General features: G+C 41.0%; 1 protein-coding gene across 1 annotated transcript in view; it reads left to right on the top strand.

Moving 5' to 3' along the window:
- The first annotated feature begins 1496 nt into the window (after positions 1 to 1496).
- Positions 1497 to 25840, top strand: part of METTL16 (methyltransferase like 16) — a 64006-nt gene continuing 39662 nt past the window's right edge. Inside the window, exons 1-2 of the mRNA XM_035027541.1 lie at positions 1497 to 1643; positions 9471 to 9598. Of these exons, the coding sequence (XP_034883432.1) occupies positions 9471 to 9598 (128 nt within the window). The 5' untranslated portion in view covers positions 1497 to 1643. The remainder of the gene's footprint in view (positions 1644 to 9470; positions 9599 to 25840) is intronic.

The following is a 25840-nucleotide window of genomic DNA, read 5'->3' on the forward strand; positions in this document are numbered from 1 at the left end:
GGAGTTGGATCTCTGGAGCAGATAGAGAAATTCGCCAGCATCTAAAATATAATCCACTTACAACCCTACAGTCATACCTCCAATGCCATTTTCTCTTTTACCTTTCCAGAAGCAAGCACTAAATACTGTAAAAATAACCAGTACCAAAATCACTACCAACCAAAGACAAAAAACTTTCTGTGGTGTTCTGTTCATTGGTAGATCCAGTGAACCATGGCTTGCAAGTATTGTAGTGTATCCTGGCATAATCCCCTCCTCTTGAATCTGGGCTGGCCCTTTGACTTGCTTTAACAAATAGAATTGAGTGAATAATGAACGCACCAGTCTGGGCCTAAGCCTTAAGAAAGCCTAGCAGCTTACACTTTTGCCCTTTTGGGAGCCCTGAACTAACATGTAAGAAATCTGGCTACTCTGCTGGAGAAATTATATGGAAATGTCACAGAGAGAGGGAGAGAATTTGAGACTACAGGGAGAGGGGAGCCCAGCCACTCCAGCTGAACCAGCCACCAGCTGATGCTACTACCATCAACAGCAAGTACAGAACAAGAATGGTTGGGCTAATTCCAACCCAGACTGCAGAACAATGAGCAAATAAAACAGCTGTTGTTTTAAGCTATACATTTTGGGGTGGTTTGTTACACAATAGATAATGAGAACACCTCCTTGCTTTCCTTGGGTGACAAATGGTACACTTTGTTCTACATAAAACTTAAATCTTCATTTCTTACCCTTTATCTCTCAATTTTATAGCAATGTTTTGCCAGAAGCTTTCGCATTAATTACTGGGACACAGGAAAGCTTTAATGGAGTTACTAGGTGGGGGTCCAGAGGCTGACTTTAGTCCTAGCCTTAACTGTATGCCTTTTGAAAGTGATTTACCTTTTTGTCTCAATTGTGAAATGAGACTAATGCTCACTCTACTGGCCAGAGAGTAAAAATTAGTATAACCGAGTTGAAAAGAAAAACGAAAAGCATTTAATAGAGCTTCCAGCTCAAGAGGCAGGCGAGGGAACACAAAGAACATGAATTTGATTTCATCTGGGTGTAAGATCTTGGACAAATGACTTAATATTTCTGATCCCCAGTTTTTCCTCTGTAAATGAGATTACTCCTTCTCATATCACAGGTTTATCTGTGATGATTAAATGAGACAACACATGAAGCAAGAGACCTGTTGCAGAATAAATGCTAACTGCCCGCCATCAAATCCTAAAGCTCCCCGCCTTCCGCCATCCTCATATTCCCGCCTAACCCCAGAGAGTGTGATTCAGTAAGTCTGAAGTGGGACCCGGAAAGCTACAACTTCATTTTTTAAAACCTACTTTACAAAACAAACAAGGTCCCAAAGAAATTCTAACGCAGGTGCCCTCACGCAAAACACTCCGCTTGCTACCACGCCCCTTCCTTGTGTCAGGAGCTGCAAACTCCAGGTCTCGCGATGGATTTTCCTTCTTCAGACTCTGCTACAGGTCGCGCGAGAGTGTTTCGTCCAATCACGAGGCTGGGTGCTTGCCCAACATGGCGGCGCGCTAGGAGCGTAACATCTGCGTTTCTAGGCGCTTCGCTCTGCGGGTGGCTTGAGACTCTGGAGTTATAGAGGCCTAATCCAGACCGGTCATCTGGAAGAAACTTTGACTTCAGATGTGAGTCATTTATCAACTGTTAGGCGGGTCGAGAGGTCATTTAACCTATGTATGGCCCAAGTTCCGTATTCTTGGGTTCTGGGCTGGTGAGTGGCTGACTTTGGGCCTAGGGAGACAGACCTGAAGGGTGGGTGGCTTTGTGTCTGTGTCTGTGCGTGCGTGTTGCGCGCGCGGGTTCTGGACTGGTGAGGTGCTGGCTTGGGGTCTAGGGAGACAGACCACATGGGTGAGTGAATGGGTTGGGTGGGTGGGTAGGTTGTGTGCGCGCGCGCACGTGGAGGAGGATAATGGTGATGGGATAGATGGGAGGAGTTGGCGCCTAGAATGGAGACGAGGATTGAAGTACGAAAGACCCCAGGGGCTGAGGAGGTTTAGAGAGATGCGAAACTGAGGCGGGAAGACTGAGTGCATAAGATGAGCGTGTGGGAGGAGTGGAGGAGATGGAGAAACGGCACTGGCGGAACTAGAGGAAAAAGTCGGTTTTATGAAGGCAGGCGACGAGAGAAAACGGAGATTGGGGTTGAACTGGGAGAGATCTGTGCAGAAGGAATTCAAAGTTAGAAGCGGAAATTAGAATTCGAAGCGGAATTTAGAGTCTTTTGAATGTTAAGATAAACGGTAGTTGAAGAGAATTATTGAGGGTTAGGAGAAACCAAGGAAACAGTAGACCATGGAGATGGCAAAGTTCAAAGAAAGTCGAAGCGTCAGCTTCAAGGGTGTGCTACTGCTTTGGCTTTCAGGACTGACTCGGATAACCCAGAAGAAAATGCTCCAGCCCTAAGTAGGGCTGATCCTTTTTGAGTGTCAAGATGAGGACTGTTTACAAAAAATGAGAGTGCTGTGTTTCAGTGGCTTGGGACAGTGAAAAGAGTTCCATCATGTTTTCAGTAAACAACTTATGAGTGCTTACTCTCCCAGGCCCTAATTTAGGCAGTGGGATATTGCAGCGAACAAGATAGACAAAGTATTTTCCCTCATGAAACTTACTGGCAGGGCAGATTTTAAAAAGTAAGTAAATGCTGTATATGGAATGTCAGATGGGTAAGTCCTGTGTTGAAGACTTCGAAAGTGTTAAGGGAGAGGAGTGTGTTCACTCACTGCACATTTAAGTGTTCACTCATTGCACTAAGAAAAGGCATCAGGGGTGCCTGGCTGGCTCAGTCCATAGAGCATGCCACTCTTGATCTTGGGGTAGTGAGTTCAAGCCCCAAGTTGAGCGTAGAGCTTACTTTAAAAAAAAAAAGGGAAAAGCGGTGAGAAGGTGAGGTTTTATCAAAGGCCTGAACAAGGAGAGAGTACCTTGTACGTATGTATTTCTGGGGGAAGAGCAGTCCATACTGACCGAGTACAAAATCCCTGATGCAGGAGTGTGCCAGATTTGGTTAAAAACGAACGAACAAACAAACAAACAAAAAACACCCCAAAAACCAAGGAGACTAATGTGGCTAGATAAGAATGAGCCAGGAAGAGGGGCACCTGGGTGGCTCAGTTGTGAGCGTCTGCCTTCGGCTCAGGTCATGATCCTGGGGTCCTGGGGTCGAGCCCCGCATCGAGCTCGCATCGAGCTCCCTGCTCCGTGGGAAGCCTGCTTCTCCCTCTCCCACTCCCCCTGCTTGTGTTCCCTCTCTCACTGTGTCTCTCTCTGTCAAATAAATAAATAAAATCTTAAAAAAAAAAAAAAAGAATGAGCCAGGAAGAGAAAAATAGGTAGGCTAGAGAGAAGGGGGAGTGACAGTGTTAATGCCAGGTAAGAGTTAATACTGGGTTAAATTCTGAGAAATAGGATAGATTTAGCTAAGATCCCTTTGCCTTTAGGAGGTTGGTTATCAAAAAAGTGGCTTTATTGACTCTTTATCTGTTCTGACCAGAAAATTTGATTAATGTAGGATATAAATTGAATCTTCCATATCTGTAATTTAATTTGTTCCACGTATGCTCAAAGTGTCATGTGTGTACACTGATGTCATCTATGCAGTCTTTAGAATATTAACGTGTTGCAGAGCTCTAACATACCAGTGTCTTTTGAAATTACTGTTAGAATACTTTCTTTTGTTGTTGCTTGCCAGAACCACAAGAAAGGAAAACATTTTCCTTTTAAACTTTTTCTTTTTTTTAAGATTTTTTAAAGTAATCTCTACACCCAACGTGGGGCTTGAATTTACAACCCTGAGATCAAGAGTTGCATGCTCCACTGACTGAGCCAGCCAGGCACCCCCTTTTCAACTTTTTCATGGGAACTGGTTCTTATCCTAATTCTATGCTCCCTTCTTTTTGATAGTCTGTAAAGGGTATGTTAATGTTAGGAAATTGCAACTTGTATATAGTGAGTTCCTGTGATAATGTTAGGGGCAAAAGGTGGTAGCTTAGTATGCTGAAAAACTTCCAGGTGACTATTAATTACCCTAAATTCTGAATTATTCACTTAAGTATTTATTGTATGCCAGTTGCTGGAGGATACAGTGAAGAATAAGATGTACCTGGTTGCAGCCTGGGAGGTGGGGTGGAGGACAGGACAGACAAATGTAAACTAAGAGCTTTGAGGGAAAGCATAAAATGCTTTGAAAGTATATAGAGTGGGCATCTGATTGGATATGTGGTGTCAGAAAAAGCCTACCTGAGAAAATGATGCTTAGGGTGTGATTTGAAGGGCTAGTGGGCCTTCAAAAGGAGAATGGATGGTAGGAGAGTGAAGAGAACCTCTTAGGCAGTAAGAATAACAGATGGTGGGACAGATCATTATACAGCAGAGAAAATGAAAGGACAAGTGTGTCTGGAGCATAGTGGCAACAAATGAGGTTGGAGGGATAGGCAGGTCTAGATTATGTATGCCTTGTTAATGATTTTGGACTTTATAAGCCTAATAGCTTTAGGAAGCCACTGAAGGGATTCAGCAAGGACTCCAGATTTGCATGGAGGGAGGGAGGGAAGACTTGTCTTTTGGGTGAAAAGTGGATGGCAAAGGCAAGAGTGATTATAGAGAGATCAGTTAGAGGCTATTATAGTAATCCAAGGGAGATGATAATGATCTGGGGGTAGAGTTGTGGAGGTGTGACAGAAATAATATAAGGGTCAAGAAATAATTAGAAGGTAGAGAATATTCAGGACATGGTGTGTTTGGAATGGGGGAGATGGGGTGGAGAGGATGCTAAAGATTTCTGGCCTGAGCACCACAAGAAAGGTAGTGGTGTTATTTGGCGAAAAAGGGATGACTAGAAAAGGACCAGTTTGAGGTGGGTAGAAATGACTTAATTTTGGACATTGTACATGAAGTACTTCTGAGCCATTCAAGTGACAAGTCGGGTAGGCAGTTGGATATATGATTTGGAAAGGTCCACGATGAAGACAACTCTTTTTTGAAAATAATTGTTAAATTTTCAGTGTAGAGGATGATATTTGCAAATGACATATCCAGTGAGGGGTCGGTATCCAAAATACATAAAAAACTTATACAACTCAACACCAAAAAGCCCAAATAATCCAATTAGAAAATGGGCAGAGGACCTGAGTAGACATTTTTCCAAAGAAGACATACGGATGGCCAGCAGACACATGAAAAGATGCTTAACATCACTGATCATCAGAGAAATTAAAATCAAAGCCATAATGAGATATCACCTCATGCCTGTCAGGATGGCTAAAATAAAAACACAAGAAATAACAAGTGTTGGCAGGGATGTGGAGAAAAAGAAACGTTCCTGCACTATTGGTCGGAATGCAAATTGGTGCAGCCACTGTGGAAAACAGTAGAGGTTCCTCAAAAAATTAAAAATAGAATTACCAGGCACCTGGGTGGCTCAGTTGGTTACGCGACTGCCTTCAGCTCAGGTCATGATCCCGGAGTCTCAGGATCGAGTCCTGCATCCGGCTCCCTGCTCAGCGGGGAGTCTGCTTCTCCCTCTGACCCTCTCCCCTCTCATGCTCTCTCGCTCTCTCTCTCAAAGAAATAAAATTTAAAAAAAAAAAAAGAATTACCATTTGGGGTACCTCGGTGGCTTAGTTGGTTAAGTGTCTGACTCAACTCACGTCTTGATCTCAGGGTTGTGAGTTCAAGCCCAAAAATGAAAAAAGAATTACCATCTGATCCAGTAATTCTACCACTGGGTATTTACCTAAAGAAAATAAAAACAGTAATTCAAAATGATACATGTACCCCTATATTTATGGCAGCATTGTATACAATAGCTAAGATAAGGAAGCAACCCAAATGTCTATCAATAGATGAATGGATGAAAAAGGTATAGAAAAAGACATATACCATATGATTTCACTCATGTGGAATTTAAGAAACAAAACAGATGAACATAGGGGAAGGGAAGGAAAAATAAGATAAAAACAGAGAGGGAAGCAAACATAAGAGACTCTTAACTATAGGGAATAAACAGAGTTGCTGGTGGGGATTGCATGGGAGGATGGGGTAATTGGGTGATGGGTATTAAGGAGGGACTGGATATAATGAGATGTTAATGTATAACTGATGAGTCACTAAATTCTACCCGTGAAACTAATAGTACACTATATGTTAACTAAATTGGGGGGAAAAAAGGTATGTATATACACAATGGAATATTACTCAGCCATCAAAAAGAATGCAGCCTTGCCATTTGCAACAACATGGATGGACCTAGAGGGTATAATGCTAAGTGAAGTAAGTCAAAGAAAGACAAATACCATATGATTTCACCCATGTGGAATTTAAAAAAACAAACAAAAAAGGGAGACCAGCAAAAAACCACTTTTTTTTTTAAAGATTTTACTTATTTATTTGACACAGAGAGAGATAGTGAGAGTAGGAACACAAGAAGGGGGAGTGGGAGAGGGAGAAGCAGGCTTCCTGCAGAGCAGAGAGCCCGATGTGGGGCTTGATCCCAGGATGCTGGGATCATGACCTGAGCCAAAGGCAGATGCTTAATGACTGAGCCACCCAGGTGTCCCCAAAAAACAGACTCTTAAATGCGGAGAACAAACTGGTGGTTGCCGGGGGGAGGTGGGGGGGGTGAAATAAAGGGGATTAAGAGTACACTTACCTTGATGAGCACTGAAGAATATAGAATTGTTGAACCATTATATCATATACTGAAACTAATATAACACTATATGTTAATTATACTTGAATTAAAAAATTAAAAAATTTTTTCAATGTAGAAAGCTGTCAAAAAAACCTTCTGAAATAGAGTGTTAGCAGAGCTATTACTATGTAAGGTTATATCTGTAATAAAACCTACAAAGGAAGGGTGCTTGTTGCTAGGAGACTTTATAATAGGGGGTATGACTTAACCAGGGGGATTAGGGAAGGAAAAACTTACCTGAAGAAGAGATGCTTGAATTGAGTAAGGATGAGTAGGAATTCATCAGGTGAAGAGGAGAAAAAAACATTACAAAGGGAATAAACTGTAAAGACCTGATTGCCAGAGTGGAGGGACAGAAAGAAGAGCAGTGAGAGGTATGGCTTAACGTGATGGTGAAAAAATAGTTAAGGCCACACCATGCTGGCCCTTATATGTATGCTGAAGTAATGATTTTTGTTTTTAATCCTAAGTAAAATTTTGAGCAAGTGGGCATAGGAGAAGGAAGACATAGTGAGATTTGTGTTTAGGAGATGATCTCTGCAAGGTGGAAAAAGGAAATCCGAGAGAGTAAGAGTGGAGTCAGGGTGACCAAGTAAGAGGCTGTTAAATCCAGGTGACTTGTACTGGGCTGATATTGGTGGAGATGGGAAAAATAGATGGATCTGAGAGGTATTTAGCAGGTAAAATCCACATGACTGTTGATTTCTTAGGATATGAGAGGGGTATAGAACTACCCGATGATGCCTAGGATTTTGGCTTACATAACACTGTTTAGATGAATGCACCTTAGAAAAAACAGTGGAAAATACAGAATGATATAACGAAGAATATACAAATCACACCACCCAGAGATATGCACTAAAATAATTTTTAGAATTACCAACTGTATAACTTACTAAGCCACTACAATCAGGGCGCCTGGGTGGTTCTGTGGGTTGTGTCTGCCTTTGGCTCAGGTCGTGATCCCGGAGTCCCTGGATCGAGCCCCACATCGGGCTCCCTGCTCAGCAGGGAGCCTGCTTCTCCCTCTGCCCCTCACCCTGCTCGTGCTTACTCTGTCTTGCTCTCTCAAATGGATAAATAAAATCTTAAAAGAAAAACAAACACTACATGGGGCGCCTGGGTGGCTCAGTTGGTTGAGTGGCTGCCTACGGCTGGGGTCGTGATCCTGGAGTCCCAGGACCGAGCCCTGCATTGGGCTCCCTGCTCAGCAGGGAGTCTGCTTCTCCTTCTGACCCTCCCCCCTCTCATGCTCTCTCTCTCTCTCATTCTCTCTCTCAAATGGATAAATAAAATCTTTGAAAAGAAAAAAAACCAAACACTACAATCAGTGGCTTTTCTTCAGTTTTATATCTTGCTATAAATGTGTTAATTTTTTTTTTTTTGTAATCTGGAAGGAGACAAAATTGTTTTCATTTGGTTTTAGCTACCTAGGAATGACAAGACTGAAATTTATAAAATAGAAGATATATTTTGAAACATTTGTGACTTTATGATGTGCTACAAAGTATTCAGTCCATACAAGACCCCTGTAAAAACAAACCTCTGACTATTGGTTCTTGGCTAATAGTTCTTGGCTTACTTCTGCCCCTTTGATGCTTTCAAAAGAATAGTTTCCAGTTTTCATGGTTTAAAAAAAACCCGTATGTTGCGTACGCATTTCAAGCTGTGATAAAATATACATAACATAAAATTTACCATTTTAAGCATTTTTAAGTGTACTGTTTAGTGGCATTAAGTACCTTCACACTGTTGTATAACCATCACCACTGTCCATTTCTAGAAGTTTTTCATCATCCTAAACAGAAACCCATTAAATAATAATTCAACATTCATACCTCCTCCCCAAACCCTGGTAACCTCTATTCTACTCTCTTTATGAATTTGCGTATTCTTGGTATCTAATACAAGTGTGATAATACAACATTTGTCCTTTTGAATATGGCTTATTTTCGTTAGCATAATGTTTTTTTAAAATATTTATTTATTTGAGAAAGAGAGAGAGAACACGGAGAGAGGGAGAAGCAGTCTCCCTGCTGAGCGGGGAGCCCGTTATGGGACCTGATCCAAGGACCCTGGGATCGTGACCTGAGCTGAAGGCAGACGCTTAACCGACTGAGCCACCCAAGTGTCCCAGAATAATGTTTTTAAGGTTCATTCATGTTGTAGGATGTATCAGAATTTTATTCCTTTTTTTGGCTGAAGGACATTGCATTGTATGTATGTACCACATTTTCTTTATCCATTTATGGACACTTGGGGTTGTTCCTACTCTTTTGGCTGTTGTGAATAATGCTGCTGTGAACATTGATGTGCAAATATCGTTTGAATCCCTTCTTTCAGTTCTCTTGGGTGTATACCTAGGAGTGGAATTGCTGGATCATATGGTGGTAATTCTATGTTTAACTTTTTAAGAACTGCTGAACTGTTTCCACAGCCATTGTATACGTTCCCACCTTCAATGCTCCAATTTCCTAACATCCTCACCAATACTTCTCTTAACTTTTTTAATAATAGCCATCCTACTGGGTATGAATTGATATTGTGGTTTTGATTTGCATTTCCCTAATGACTCATGGTGATGTTAAGCATATTTTAATGTGCTTATTTGTGTACCTTTGAAAAATATAACTTCTACTTTCTCAGTTGATTGGCAAAAATATGTTGGCTGTAACTGTTGACTTGGCAACCACAGCTTTTCCCCATTAATGTATTTTTTGACTAAATATGCTGACTTTTTTCCTTTTTTTTCTTTTTAAAGATGGCTCTGAGTAAATCAATGCATGCAAGAAATAGATACAAGGACAAACCTCCTGACTTTGCATATCTGGCAACCAAATATCCAGATTTTAAGCAGCATGTTCAGATAAATCTGAATGGAAGAGTGAGGTAGGTCACATGAAGTATTCTTAATACTGTATTATTCTAGTATAATCTGAATGGACACAGGGTAGTGGAAAGCATACTGGACTGATAGTACACCTGAATGCAATCCTAGACATTTCCTAAAATTTCTCGTCTGATCTTGGACAAATCACTTAACCTGTCTGGGTTTCATCTTTGTGTTGGGGGGTAGAGAGAGGGGAGGAGAGGGAGAGAGAGAATCTTAAGTAGTCTCCATGCCCAGTGAGAAGCCCTACATGGGGCTTGATCTCACAACTCTGAGATCATGACCTGAGCCGAAATGAAGAGTCAGATAATTAACTGAGCCACCTAGGCACTCCTGGGTTTCATCTTTTCAAGTTATAAAATGAGAGGATTGGACCAAATACTTTTCAGTTTCTTTCTGGCTTTAGGAGTTTGGAATTTATTTTTATTTTTTATTTTTATTTTTTTAGATTTTATTTATTAGAGAGAGTAAATGAGAGAGAGAGACAGAGAGAGCACGAGTGGGGGGAGGAGTAGAGGGAGAGGGAGAAGCAGAGCAGGGAGCCCTATGTGGAGCTTGATCCTGCGACTACGGGATCATGACTTGAGCCGAAGGCAGATGCTTAACCAACCGAGCCACCCAGGTGTCCTAATTTTGTTCTTTTTAAGAGAGAGAGCGTGATCCCACATGGGGGTGAGGGACAGAGGGAGAGGGAGAGTTAAGTAAGCTCCACACCCAGTGCGGAGCAGAGCTCAATCTTATGACCTGAGCTGAAATTAAGAGTTGGACGCTTAACCAGCTGAGCCACGTAGGTGCCCTAGGAGTTTGGAATTTATTTTAAGGACATGGTGTGGAGGGTTCTTGTATCTTCAGAGTTACCCATCCCTGTCCTTATCCACTGAAGTTTAAAAGCAGAGGAATAACATGTTCAGAGTTGTGTTCAGACAGAAGTATTCTAGGAGCATTGGGGAGGATGGGTGGCAGGGGAAATTAAGATTGGAGGTATAGGGAAGTGAGTAGGAAATGGTTTCAGTAATCCAGATTAGACATTGGTGGCCAAACTAGGTAGAGGCAGGAGGGATAGAAATCACTGATGAATTTGAGTGAAATTCATGAATAGAATTAGCAGGACATGGTGGAAATTAAGGAGTCTGAGCCAGATATAGTACTTGTGATTTTTTTTTTTAAGTTTTTATTTATTTATTTGACAGAGACACAGCGAGAAAGGGAACACAGAAGGGGGAGTGGGAGTGGGAGAGGGAGAAGCAGGCTTCCCGCGGAGCAGGGAGCCCGATGCGAGGCTCGATCCCAGGACTCTGGGATCATAACCTGAGCTGAAGGCAGATGCTTAACAGCTGAGCCACCCAGGTGCCCCAGGTGCTTGTGATTTTATTTTAGCAAGAGGATGGGTGGTAGTACCTAGTTTATTGAGTTAGGGAACAAGGGAAAATGAACTCATTTGTGGGGAGATGAGTGTTTCAGTTTGGGGCATATGGAATCTGAGAAGCCTGCAGGATATTCAAGTAGGGTTATTTTGTTGGCAATTGAAAGTTGGAAGAGAGGGACAAAGCAGTGATGTGGAGGTGGTGTTAGTGAAGGCCATGGGTCTTCGAGCTAAATCCTGAAGAATGAATAGAAGAGGGAAAGAATTCAGGTATAGACAACAGATTTTTGTGAAAGATGTGTTTAAGTTTGGAGAACTGCGTGTAGTTGGGCTGAAGTGGATATAGGATAATGGGTTGAGAAATAATAAGATGAGACTGAAAGGAAAACAAAGAACAGGTCACAAAGAGCCTTTTATAGCATGCAAGTTCACTTGATTGCTCAGACACCGGAGGAACCAGAGGAGGGTTTTTAAGATGGTTTAAGATTAATATTTTTTAAGATATCTCTCGGAGCAAACCGAACAGATCTGTTATTACAGTGTATTTGAATGGATTAAAGGTGTCTGGCAAGTAATAGACATTCAATAAATTTGTTAAACTCTCGAGAGTAATTCCTCTGTAAAATCTAACTCTGTGCCAATTACAAGTGGCATACTTATTTTTTCCTCCAAGTTTTTATTTAGGTTCCACCTAATTAACATACACTGTAATATTAGTTTCAGGTATAGGATTTAGTGATTCATCACTTACATAGGCCTACTGCTCATCACAAGTGCCCATCACGTGTTTAACCCACCCCAACCCCGCTCACCTCACGAATGACATACTTAATTACAGATTAATGAAAAATAAAGGGATGGGCAAAAATACACTAGGCAAATGAGAGTTCCCCCAAATTAGAAAAAGTAAAATAGAAGGCAAAAAAGCATCAAATTGGAAAAAAGAGGACTAGTTTACATTAATAAAAGCAATAATTTTGGGGCACCTGGGTGGCTCAGTTGGTTAAGTGTCTGCCTTCGGCTCAGGTTACGATCCCAGAGTCCTGGGATCAAGCCCCGCATTGGGCTCCCTGCTCGGCGGGAAGCCTGTTTCTCCCTGTCCCACTCCCCCTGCTTGTGTTCCCTTTCTCCCTGTGTCTCTCTCTGTCAAATAAATAAATAAAATCTTTAAAAAAATTTTTTTTGATTCAACGATGTAATTTGAACGTTTAACCTATAAACGTGAACATTCTCTCTTTTTTTTTTTAAGATTTAATAATTTTAGAGAGAGACAGCTTGCAAGCAGGGGGAGGGGTAAAGGGAGAGGTCAAAGTACAGAATCTCAAGCAGACTCCCTGCTGAGTGTGGAGCTGGGTGCAGGGCTTCATCTTAGGACCCTGAGGTCGTGACCTAAGCTGAAGTCAAGAGTTGGATGCTTAACCGACTGAGCTACCCAGGTGCCCCACTTTTTTTAAAGTTTCATTTATTTAAGTAATCTCCACCCCACGTGCGGCTCAGACTCATGACCCCAAGATCAAGAGTTGCGTGCTCTACCGACTGAGCCAGCCTGGCACCCCATCAGTGTACATTCTTTTAAAATGACTTGCCCAGGCTTGTAACAGTAAGAAATGACTGAGCTGGGGACTCCTGGGTGGCTCAGTCAGTTGAGTGTCTGCCTTTAGCTCGGGTCATGATCCTGGGATCAAGCCCTGCATTGGGCTCCCTGCTCAGCAGGAGGGTCTGCTTCTCCCTCTCCCTCTGCCCATACCCCTGCTTGCGCTCATGCTCTCTCAAATAAATAAGTAAAATCTTTAAAAAAATGTGTGTGTGTGTGTATGTATACACATATATATAACTATGTAACTGTATATATATATACACATATATAAAAATGTTGCTGCTTCCCCCAATCAAAATCCCTGTTTTTGGGAGACAAGATAGGTATAATGTTTCCAAAATTCAAAGAAAAGATGCTCAAAGCAATAAAAGAGTAACGGGTGGTAGAAAGGTGTAAGTGTGTTAACTTTAAGTTCACAATATATTTAAATATCTATTGGGATATTTGAGTTATTTAACATCTAGATTTTTAAGTTAGAGTAATTAAAATATTAGTACAGTATTGGAGCAAGAATGGGCATCAGAGTGTCATTCTGAAACACATCTAAGTCTAAACAGCAGAACAATTGCATGTGCACATTAAGTGGTGCGATGATTCCTGCCTGTCACTTGACTCAATAGTGTACCTCTCAGAGGGAGTGCAAAGTAAACAGGGTGAATCTTCCTTTCTTAATCAGTCTTGACTCCTGTGTATTTCTCATCGTGTGAGTATCATACAGTGCTATAAACGATTAAAGAGATTTTCCAGTGTAAAATTTTGACCATATTGGATTTTCAGTTTATGTGCTTACTTTAGAACCTTTCAAGTAAGATACCACCCCATGGTGAAAGGCTATAGTGTAGAATAGAGTAGTATTTCAGTTCATTAGGGGTGAGGCAGACAGTAATGAATTTTTTTCAGTAATGGATTTTTTTTTTTCTTTTGAGAGAGAGAGTGAGCATGTGTTAGTGGGGAGAGGGGCAAAGGGGGAGAGAGAGAGAGAATCCAGGCAGGCTCTGTGCCCAGTGCAGAGCCCATTGTGGGGCTTAATCCCAGGACCCCAAGATCATGACCTGAGCCGAAACCAAGAGTTGGACGCTCAACCGACAGCCACCCAGGCTCCCCCAGTAATGGATTTTTAATAGATGCAGTTGGGACAGCCATGGGAAGGGTGCATTTAGATTTCCTTTCCTATGTTATGCAAAATATATTCCTGATCACTGAATGATTTCAATATATTTATTTATTTATTTATTTAAAAGATTTTATTTATTTATTTGAGAGAGAGAGACTGAGAGAGAGAAAGCATGAGAGGGGGGAGGGTCGGGAGGGTCAGAGGGAGAAGCAGACTCCCTGCCGAGCAGGGAGCCCGATGTGGGACTCGATCCAGGGACTCCAGGATCATGACCTGAGCCGAAGGCAGTCGCTTAACCAACTGAGCCACCCAGGCGCCCAATATATTTATTTTTTTTTAAGTACTAGAAAAAACCTAGGTGAGTGTCTTAACTTTGGATATAGAAATGGGCTTTCTGTTCATACTCCAAGGATAGAATTCATCAAAGAAAAGATGGCTGGATTCAGCTACATGAGATGTAAACAATTTTACATGTCAGGAAATACTAAAAGTAAAAGATGACAGAGCACTGCAAATATTTACAGCTTATGGCAGAGAATTAGCTTTCTCAATATAAAGAACTCTTATAAGACAATAAGAAAAAGTAAGAAACCTTTATAGAGAAAGGTAAGGATTAAAAATGGACTGTTCACAAGAGGAAAGACAGTGGACCAAATTAGCAAAGATAAAATATTAAAATATCCATTGGGGCACCTGGATGGCTTTAGTCAGTTGAGCATCTGACTGGATTTTGGCTCAGGTCATGATCTCAGGGTCATGGGATCCAACCCTGTGTTGGGCTCCATGCTTAGTGTGGTGTCTGCTTGTCACTCAACCTCTGTTCCTCCCTCCCCCCACTGCCCCACCCTCTCCCCCTCCCCACCCCCGTTCACTCACTGGCTCTGTGTCAAATAAATGAATAAATAAAATCTTAAAAAATTAATAAATAAAACATCCATCAATGGCAAAAATGTAGTCAAATGACATAGAGAAAATGTTGGTAAAACTGCAACCTTGGAAATTCTAAAAAACATACTTAAAAGAAATGATGTTTGTCCTAAAGCTGTTTATAACAAGAAAAATTGGAAATAATCTAAATATCTAGTATGTAGGTTCTTAACAGTGCAGTTCCATGGAATGTCATGGAGCCTTTAGAATGGATGCTGCAGATTATAAAACATAATTTTATTTCAAGCTAAAACTGAAGTATCTGCTGATTGCTCTGCACAGAAAGGGACTAAAAGGTTATGAGTTGTGTTGTTAGACACATTGATGTTCTTTTTGTAATAGGCAAAAGTAATTTTTTTAAAAGATTTTATTTCTTTATTTGAGAGAGAGAAAGAGCACGAGTAGGGGGAGGGGCAGAGGGAGAAGCAGACTCCCCACTGAGCATAGAGCCCAACACTGGGCTCCATCCCAGGACCTGGAGATCATGACCTGAGCTGAAGGCAGACGTTCAACCAACTGAACCACCCAAGCACCCCTAGGCAAAAGTAATTTTTAAATTTTTTTCAGGATAGGGATGATTGGGTGGCTGAGTCAGTTACCTGTCTGCCTTTGGCTCGGGTCATGATCCCATGGTCCTGGGATCGAGTCTCACATCAAGCGCCTTGCTCGGTGGGGAGCCTGCTTCTCCTTCTGCCTCCCGCTCTCCCTGCTTGTGCGCTCTCTCTCTCTCTCTCTCTGACAAATAAATAAATAAAATCTCTAAATTTTTTGCAGGATAAAACAGGCTTATTTATGAAGGGATAGGAAGAGGATGAGGCAAGCTTAAGGAGGAGGCCTGCTTTCTTTTTCTTTCTCTTTATTTTTTTATTTTTTATTTTATTGTTTTTTAAAGATTTTATTTATTTATCTGACAGAGGGAGACACAGCAAGAGAGGGAACACAAGTGGGGAAAAGCAGGCTTCCCGCCGAGCAGGGAGCCTGATGCGGGGCCTGATCCCAGGACCTTGGGATCATGACCTGAGCCGAAGGCAGACGCTTAATGACTGAGCCACCCAGGGGCCCCCTCTTTATTTTTTAAATAATTTTTTTAAGATTTTATTTGAGAGAGAGTGAGCGAGAAGGCAAGCACAAGTGGGGGGAGGGGCAGAGGGAGGGGGATAAGCAGGTTCCCCACTGAGTGGGGCTGGATCCCAGGACCCTGGGATCATGCATGACCTGTGCTGAAGGCAAAGGCTTAACTGACTGAGCCACCCAGGCGCCCAGAGCCTCCTGTTATTTCTTTAAAGATGGAAACAATATGAGCTTATTAATAGTTGGCAGGGTAGCATGTTTAGAAGGAATCCACGTGCTCCTAGACATTATCCCCCTTCCTGCTTACTTAGTTAAGAGTTGTTGATTGTCTGCATTGATACTTTTATTTATTTTAAGTATTTTTATAATGGCTTTTTACTTAATACCATGAAATGTGTGAAAAAGAATGCCAAAATATAAACCCAGCTAATGATGGAAAAGGAATATCAGACAAAACAATAGACCTGAGATGGCTCAAAGTGTCGTTTATTTGCTTAACTCTTAAGCAGGGTGTGGTATGGAGAGAGGGGACTCCTTTCTGAGTCAGTTATCCTAAGGACTGGTCTTAGCCAAAAGGCCAAGAAGTGATCGTGAGGGTGCCACATAGCAGCTCTAGAGATTTTAGATAATTTTTTTAAAAGACTTTATTTATTTGACAGCGCAAACGGGGAATGGTAGGCAGAGGGAGGGGGAGAAGCAGACTCCCCGCTGAGCAGAGAGCCTGATGTGGGCTTGATCCCAGGACCCCAGGATCATGACCCAAGTTAAAGGCAGACACTTAATCCACTGAACCACCCAGGCGCCTCTTTAGATAATTTTCTTAACTTTACTGAGACTGAGTTTCCTCATCTAAAGAAGGGGGATAAAAGGACATACTTTGGATATTTGTTGTAAAGGTTAGTGATAATGCATGTAAAGTGACATCATAGACACTTAGCAAATGATAGGTACTCTTACTGTTGTTATGCCTGGTGTAATTGATAAGGTGACTAGGATTGCTAGTGTGATGTCCCTCTCTGTTTTTCTTCCCTGTACCCATTACTGCTTTGTTGTAATCATATCTGACAATTGTAACTAGATTTTAATTCATACTTTTTTCACAGTAACCAGCTCCATGGAGATAATCCTGCAATTTACTTGAACCCTGTCAGTTGAGCATTGAAGGTTTTTGTTTTGTTTTGTTTTGTTTTTTAAGATTTTATTTCTTTATTTGACAGAGGGAGACACAGCGAGAGAGGGAACACAAGCAGGGGGAGAGGGAGAGGGAGAAGCAGGCTTCCCTCGGAGCAGGGAGCCCAGTGCGGGGCTCGATCCCAGGACCCTGGGATCATGACCTGAGCGGAAGGCAGACGCTTAACCGACTGAGCCACCCAGGCGCCCCTTGAAGGGTTTTGTCATACATTATGACTGTACATTTTTAACCCCTCAGTGAAGATCTAATTAATAGAAACCAGTGCCGGAAAATTAGGTTGGGAGGCTTTAGCCTTTATTGTTGTTACATGAGGTTCAGTCTCTGTAGTGTTAGAATGATTGTTATTTTAACCATGGGTCACAGAGTGTGTCCTTCCAAACTCTGTCTATAATGGTAATACTGTATTCATCAGTAGCAGAGCAGGAGTCATTCTGGGGAAATCGGACATGAGCCTGTTGACAATAGGCTATTTTGTGAAGCTGGATGTGTTAAACAACAAAGACTTGATGGAGTAAATTGCTAATTTCCACGTGAGAGCTAATTTTAGTTCCGGTGATCTCAGAAATGAGGATGAGAAAAGGTTTTGCCTGTGTTCAGGATTTTTTAATGTCCCAGGGTGCTACAGTGACCTAGATATTTAGCTAGTAAAGCCGGATGACTAGACTTTGTCCTACAAAAGGATTTCCAACCCTTAGATTAGTGTCTGTGTTTTCTTGGAAGAAAGTGAACACTTGCCTTGCTAACAAAGTGTAAGAAGCAGCTCTTCATAGATTTTTTTCAGTTTCTTTAATTAGACTAGTCTCTGCTTGATGTCTTGTACATTTTGGTGATTAGGATGTAGTTCCTTATTGCGACACCTGGGTGGCTCAGTAGGGTAAGTAGGGTAAGCGTCTGACTCCTAATATCAGCTCAGGTCATGATCTCAGAGTCGTGAATTCAAGCCCCGCATTGGGCTCCACACTGGGCATGGAGCCTACTTAAAAAAAAAAAAAAAAAAAAGATATAGTTCCTTATTAATAAATTGTATGCTGTAGTCCCTCAAGGTGAACATACATATTTTTTTATAACAAAAATTGTTTATATAAACAACAACTCTTTGAAGACACTAAGAAAACATTAATTACAATGCTGTTTCTCTTGCTCGAAATGTTTCATGAAGCTGTGTAATTAATGCTTAGGCTGCAGTACTCTCCTTGGTGATTGTTGTCATTATGGGAAATCTCCTGGTTGGGTTTCCAACAGAATTGTCCCTCTTCCGTGGAAAAGTATCCTGGAACCATGGGCCTGTTTTCCATTTTTGGGAAAGGGGATTTTTGTTTTTTGAAATTATACAGACATTATAGAACCCTTAATCGGAAAATTATAGAAATATATCCTTCCTAACTACATTTATGATGGTAATGTTGCATACATAAAAGAAAAATGTCACCGTTCTTCCACCCCCAGAAGATCGAATTGCTTTGTGTTCCTTTCGAAGTCTTTGTCCTTACGCATGTTTAATATTTTTTGTGATTGTAATTTTGATACAGATATAATAATAGGACTTTTTCTTCCCCCCACATGACATTATAAGCGTTTTCCATATAGTTATAAAATGCTGTTATGAAGGTGATATTATGTAAAATGTATTCAGATAAAACAAAAATATGAGGAGAGTGAAAGTGTCTACCCTACTCATCCACCCATTTGCATATCCAGAAGTGGCTCTTAACCCTTTCAGACTTTTTTTTATATATATATACACACACGGGATCATTTTTTTTTTTTTTTAAGATTTTATTTATTTGAGAGAGAGAGCACATGAGAGGGGAGAGGGTCAGAGGGAGAAGCAGACTCCCTGCTGAGCCAGGAGCCCAGTGTGGGACTCGTTCCTAGGACTCCAGGATCATGACCTGAGCCGAAGGCAGTCGCTTAACCAACTGAGCCACCCAGGCGCCGCACACAGGATCATTTTTCCTTGGTTTTTGTAGGGTCTTTTTGTACAAAAATGTGATCATGATGTATGTATATGCTTTTATTCAAAGGTTTTTTTTTTTAATATATATATATATCAAGGAACATTCTTCATATAATATGTGGACCAGCCCAGTCTTACTCCTTTTTTTTTTTTAAGGTTTTATTAATTTATTTGAGAGAGAAAGAGTGAAAGTGAGAAAGAGAGCACAAGTGGGGGTTGGGGGGACAGAGGAAGAGGGAGCCTGACAAGGGGCTCAATCCCAGGACCCTGGGATCACAACCTGAGCCAAAGGCAGATGCTTAACTGACTGAGCCACCCAGGCGCCCCTCAGTCTTAGTCCTTTTAATGACTGCAGACTAATCTCATTGATTACTTTTAGATTGTTCCTAAAATTTCTGTAATATGAAACTTAAATTTTTTTAAGGTTCTCTTACTACTGAACTTTATAAAAGTTTGGGTTTTTTTTTTTTAAAGATTTTATTTATTAGAGAGAGGGAGAGAGTGAGCACAAGCAGGGGGGAGCTGCAGACAGAGGGAGAAGTGGGCTCCCTGCTGAGTGGGGAGCCTGATGCGGGGCTCGATCCCAGGACCCTGGGATCATGACCTGAGCCAAAGGCAGACACTTAACCAACTGAGCCACCCAGATGCCCCCCAGACTTTTTTTTAAAGATGTATTTATTTGAGAGAGAGTGCGGGGGTGGGGCTGGGCAGAGGGAGAGGGAGCAGACTCTCTCTCTGCTGAGTGTGGAGCCAGATGTGGGGCTCTGTGGGCCTTGATCCCAGACTCTGAAATCTTGACCTGAGCCAAAATCTAGAGTCAGCTGCTTAACTGAGCCACCCAGGTGCCCCCAAAGTTTTTTTTTTCCCTAAGTATTTTTGTTTTTTGTTTTTTTTGTTTTTTTTAAAGTGGATTTAGGGTAAGTCACTGGGCTTTGCTAGAAAAGTTGCAGTACTCTTAACTGTACTTGGAAGGCCAAAGAGGTGTTTGGATGACTAGGTTTTTATTTCCTGTCATCTGCTCTTTAGCACAGGGATCTGCATTTAAGAGATCAGTTTGATTGATCATAGTTTCTTGTAATTTTGCAAGTAGGATTTTGGGTTCTTTGGTTAGTCTAAGGTTGTTAATAATAGTCATTTCCACTGTTCCAGGATCTTTTTTTTTGGTATGATATTACTATCTAATTGCTTATTTGACCTATGGGATGTTAAAGTTAAAAAATTTTTTTAGGGGGCTGCCTTGGTGGCTAAGTTGGTTAAATGTTCAACTCTTGATTTTGGCTCAGGTTGTGAGATCGAGCCCCATGTTGGGATCCACTCTGAGCATGGAGCCTGCTTAAAATTCTTTCTCTCTCTCTCTGTCCACTTCTCTCCTCTTTCTCTCCCCCCCCCCCCCCGAAAATAAATCAGTCATGGTTTAGTATGAGTTGGTGGAAAACACAACAAAAGACCATGGGTCTGCTTTTGGTTTTATTCAACAAATTATTATTCATAATTCTCACTGTTACTGTTATTACTATATTCTAATCAGATCTGTCATGTGGATCCCATACTCTCCCCTCATCTCAGGAACCTTTGTCTAATTTTCCTTCTCCTAATTATTTAATCTCTCTCCATCAACTGGCTTCTTCTCCTTGACTTTTTCGAAATTTGAGATATAATTCACGTACTATAAAATCATTTTATTTATTTATTTATTTATTTATAAAGATTTTATTTATTTATTCATAAGAGACGGAGAGGGAGAGGGAGAAGCAGGCCCCTCCTGAGCAGGGAGCCCTATGCGGGACTCGATCCCAGGACCCTGGGATCATGACCTGAGCTGAAGGCAGACGCTTAACCATCTGAGCCACCCAGGTGCCCCATTTTATTTATTTTTTAAGGATTTATTTGAGAGAGAGAAAGAGAAAATGCGTGCGCAGAGCTGGGAGGGGCAGAGGGAGAGAGAAACCCAAGGAGACTCTGCACTTCGTGCAGAGCCCCATGTGGGGCTCGATCCCACAACCGTGATATCACAACCCGAGCTGAAACCAAGAGTCAGATGCTCAACCAACTATGCCACCCAAGCGGCCCTAAAAATCATCACTTTAAAGTGTACAATTCAGTTGTTCTTAATATGTCACAGGGTTGTGCAAGCATCACCACTAATTCCAGAACATTTTCGTCATCCCCAAAAGAAACCTATTCAGCAGTCACTCCCAAATCCTTCCTCTCTCTCTTTAGCCCCTGGCAACCACTGATCTGCTTACTTTCTCTATATATTTGCATGTTTTGGACATTTCGTCTAAATAGAATCATAATAGGTGGTCTTTGTGACTTCCCATTGACTTTAAACATTTTTGTCTTCAATTAAAAATTACTAATAGGGGTCTGCCTTCAGCTCAGGTCATGATCCCGGGGTCCTGGGATCGAGCCCCGCATCAGGCTCCCTTCTCAGTGGGGAGCCTGCTTCTCCCTCTCCCTCTGCCGCTCCCCCTGCTTGTGTTCTCTCTCTTTCTGTCAAGTAAATAAAGTCTTAAAAAAAATACTAATAAAATCTCCCCATCAGCACTACCACTCACACTGCCCCATCTCACTTCTCTCTTGCATAACAACTTCTTGAAGAATTGTTTATTTTTACTGTCTTCATTTTTCCACACCATACTTAATCTTCAGCTCATTCCAGGGTGGTTTCTAATTCCACCACTACCAAAGCAGCTCTTGAAAAAGGTCTCCAGTGGTCTTGTGTCACTAAATGCAATTTTGGTTTTCAGTTGACTTTTGAGAAGTACGTTACTTTGCTGACACTGTTCTTCATGGACACTCTCTTCTCTCAGCTTCCTTGGCACCACACTTTATTCTACCCTTTCTGTCCTTGTGTAGCTTCCTTTGTAATGATTGTATATACAGGCATTCAAGGAGTCTTCAAGGCTTAGTGCAGAGCTCTCTTTTCTTCTAATTTTGTATTTTCCCCTTAAGCATTCTCATCCCTTCAGGACCTGACTTGTTTGTTTGCAAATCACTCATACATTTGTTTTCCCCAGACCAGTTTTCTGGGCTCTATACCTAGAGGTCACTGCTTCCTCAGTATCTCTCCACTTGGATGTCTCAGATTCAGCTCAGATTTATGATATTTATCCTAAAAAATGGTTTTCTGTCAGAGTTCCCAATTTTAGTGAATGGCAAGGTCTATTCTATTGAACGAGCCAGAACCCTAGGGGACATCTATGTATAAATCCTTTCTCACAGGGGCGCCTGGGTGGCTCAGTTGGTTAAGCGACTGCCTTCGGCTCAGGTCATGATCCTGGAGTCCCGGGATCGAGTCCTGGGATCGAGTCCTGCTTCAGGCTCCCTGCTCGGCGGGGAGTCTGCTTCTCCCTCTGACCCTCCCCCCTCTCATGCTCTCTCTATCTCATTCTCTCTCTCAAATAAATAAATAAAAATCTTAAAAAAAAAAAATAAATCCTTTCTCACATACAAGTCCATCAGCAAATCTTGTAAATTTTCCCTCCTGAATGTTTCTTAATTCTTTTCACTTTCCCCTAGCTTTGCCACCACCACCTTTATCCAGCCTCTTAACCCATGTTCGTGCGGTGTTCCCTTCCCCCAGTTCTTTCTTTCTTAATTTTTATTCTGCTCTCAGTTATTAGCTCAGTTACCTTTTCTGATTTTTCTAAGGTAGTTGCACTAATTATGTAGATTTCATAGCACCTTGTACCTATCTTTTACGGCATTGATCACAGTGACAATTTTTACATGTATTTGAGTGATTCTTGGATGAATACCAACCTCTACCAGACTGTCACTGTCATGAAGGGAGAGATCATGTCTGTATTTGCATACTGCAGTATCTCTAGCACTTTGCACAATGCCTAGCACATAGTTGATAAATGTCTGTCGAATGAATAAAGGAATAAATGCCCACTGTCACAACTTCTTAAAAATTCTATTCTGTATAACTCAGTTGAACAAAGTAAAATAATCTCTACACCCAACATGGGGCTCAAACTCACAACCCTGAGATTAAGTCAGCCAGGCACCCTGGGATTGAAACATTTTTATACTTCATCTTTAAAAGCATAGGGGAGCCAAGTACCCCAGCTTTTTTTTTTTTTTTTTTTAGAATTCCACTGTTTACAATATAGGTTATAGCCTGTCAGCCTGTGAATTGTGTAAGTTGTTTATTGCCCACATAGATTTTAAGAATCAGGGAAATTTCATATAAAATTATGGTTTGTTGGTTTCCTTTGAAAATTTTAGAGATCTGGCAAAATGGCTGGTAAACTCAGTTGACATTAACTACCTGGAAGTGAGTGGTGATCATACTCTTTGGAATGGCCATTTGTGTCATCGGGCATAATGCTACTAAAAGTGTGGTTATTGAACTAGTGGCTCGTCCACAAACTATTTGTTACTGTCTACAGAGATAAGGGCCTGTGCTGCATGTTTAAGTTCAACAGACATTTCTTTGGTTGAATGCCTTTCTTCAGTGTGCTGATGTACAGGCTGGCACGAGCTCTGTGTCTTGTTAGGGACTGGCATGTTGAGTAACACCATGTAAATATTTGAGTTTGCAGTCCCTGACTTTCACGATTTTATTCAAAATGCCAGTGCAAAGTAACATTCAGAAGTTACGGGATAGTAATTATGTCATGTCAGGTGTCCTGCTGTTGCTGTTACCCTGTTCAAGCTTATTTTATAAGGTATCTAGGCTGTTAAGTTTCTTTGATAGAGAAATTGTGAATTTTTACATTTCGGATTTTAAGGCTTTGGACATAGACCCTTTATTGGGACATAACTTGTGTGTTTAGCAGTGAAGCTAAATAGATTAGGCTACTGTTATAGAATAAAGGATGTGAATTCATTTGAATGCCTTATTGTGGTACTCAGATGTAAACTTTCCATATGTAAAAATCTGATTTTTATTTCTCTGTCATTGAAGGAAATAGAGTTGTCCCATCTTTTTCACATACGTGACAGATTTCACAGGAGTAAAATGTAACATTCTTATTAGAATTAAAAGTAAAGTTTTTATAGATTTAATACCTCCCCCCCTTTTATTTTTGCTACATCATTTATCTTGTTGAATCTGAGATTGTACTGCTTTTAATTGAGGAAGAAATCCAAAGGTAATACAAATCTTTTTTTTTTTTGAAAATTGAGTGAGGCAATTGCTGTGCGATTGAGTGAAGCAGAAATGTGTTCATGGTTGCTTTGCCATGGACTGATTCTTTTTTATCAGCCCCCACAAATGACAAAATTAATATATAACTACTTAGATGTCTAGGAATAGACTTAATTTCCCTTTAAATAGGCTTAATATATTTTTAATGAGACTTTTTATTGCTAGCATATATTGATACAGTAAACTTCTACTTGCACTGTTTTGTAGAAACTGGTCTTTTAAGAGCTCACCAATCCCCACCTAAATGTAAAGGGGTTATCACTTTTGAAATTACTGTCCTCCCCAGGGTGCCTCGCTAGCTCAGTTGCTAGAGCATGTGATTCTTGATCTTGGGGTCATGAGTTGAGCCCCAGGTTGGGGTAAAGTTTACTTTAAAAAACAAAAACAAAAAGGAAGAAATTACTATTCTCTGGACTTTGCTCTGGCATTTGTATTTCTGACTGTTCCCGCACAGTTGCTTCTTCATCTCATTGAGTGCTTTTTATCCCCCCTCAAAATTGATGGTTATCTAGTGAAAGGTAATGCCTGCCGGTTTCTCTTTTCCTTACAGTTGGTTGGTATACTTTTGCTTAAACTTTTATTTTCAATCTTTGGATCCCTGTGTTTTGGCATAGTTTTTGTTTACAGTATAGATTAGTGGTTTTGTCTTTATAATCTAATCTGAGAGTCTTACAGTAGAGTTTACCATTCACATTTATTTTACAATGTGCTTTGTTTTGATTGCTTCTTTTTTCTTTCTTTACACTGTGTGATCTGGTTTTCATCTCCCTTTTCTTCACCACCTGATTTTATTCGATTATATTATTTCTCTTAATTTTTTAGTGTTTATATTCTTTTTTATATTCTTAAATGTGTACTTCTGTCTCTGCCATTATCAGCTTTGCACGAAATCTTTTGACCCATGTTGAGGAAATAATGTACTTAAATACCTCTTCTTTTCCATCTCCCCTCCTTAATTTTAATTACGTGTACATTATTATGGTTTACAAGCATTTACATTCTGTTGTGTAGCCACAGATGTTTTAATCTTAGTTCTCTGGTTAAAATAGTGCACTGCTAATCTATTGCCCCAATTTCTTTCTTTTTTTTTTTTTTTTTAAGATTTTATTTATTTATTTGACAGAGAGATAGAGAGCACAGATAGGCAGAGCGGCAGGCAGAGGGAGAGGGAGAAGCAGGCTCTCTGCTAAGCAGAGAGCCTGACGTGGGGCTCAGTCCCAGGACCCTGAGATCATGACCTGAGCCGAAGGCAGCTGCTTAACCGACTGAGCCACCCAGGCGCCACTGCCCTAGTTTCTTTCTTTGTCCCTTGGTTGGTTGAACTTTTCCATTAGGATCGTTTTTTTCCACAAAGGGATCATGGAAGCTATGTTCCTTGAGTTCTTGTATGCTCAAAAAATGTCATATTTGAAGTACAATTTTGCTAAGTATAAAATTGTTGAGTGACATTTTTCCCCCCTAAGGGCTTTGTAGTCTGTGTCCTTTTCTTTTCTGCTACTGAATAGTGCTGTGGAAGTCTGAAGCCAGTCTTTTCTGTTTGTTTAAGATTTTTAAGTAATCTCTATGCCCAGTGTGGAGCTTGAATTTACAACCCCGAGATCAAGGGGAGTCGCTTGCTCTGCCAACTGAGCCACACACCCCCTGAAGCCAGTCTTTTTTTCCTTGCTGCCCTTCTTCCCCCAATAGGTGGTTTAACTTTTTTCCTAGATATGTAGTTTTTTTCTCTTAATCCTTAAAGTCTAGTAACTTTTCTGGTATATGTGTTGGTATTGCTAATTCTGAATTGATTTTTCTTCTAAGGGCTCAGTTAATCTTTTGAGGAGAGGGGATTATCTTGAGTAATTTCTTTGTTCACCTTC

This window comes from Mirounga leonina, unplaced genomic scaffold (assembly GCF_011800145.1).
Source record: "Mirounga leonina isolate KUSES-001 unplaced genomic scaffold, KU_Mleo_1.0 Mir_200, whole genome shotgun sequence".
NCBI lineage: Eukaryota > Metazoa > Chordata > Mammalia > Carnivora > Phocidae > Mirounga > Mirounga leonina.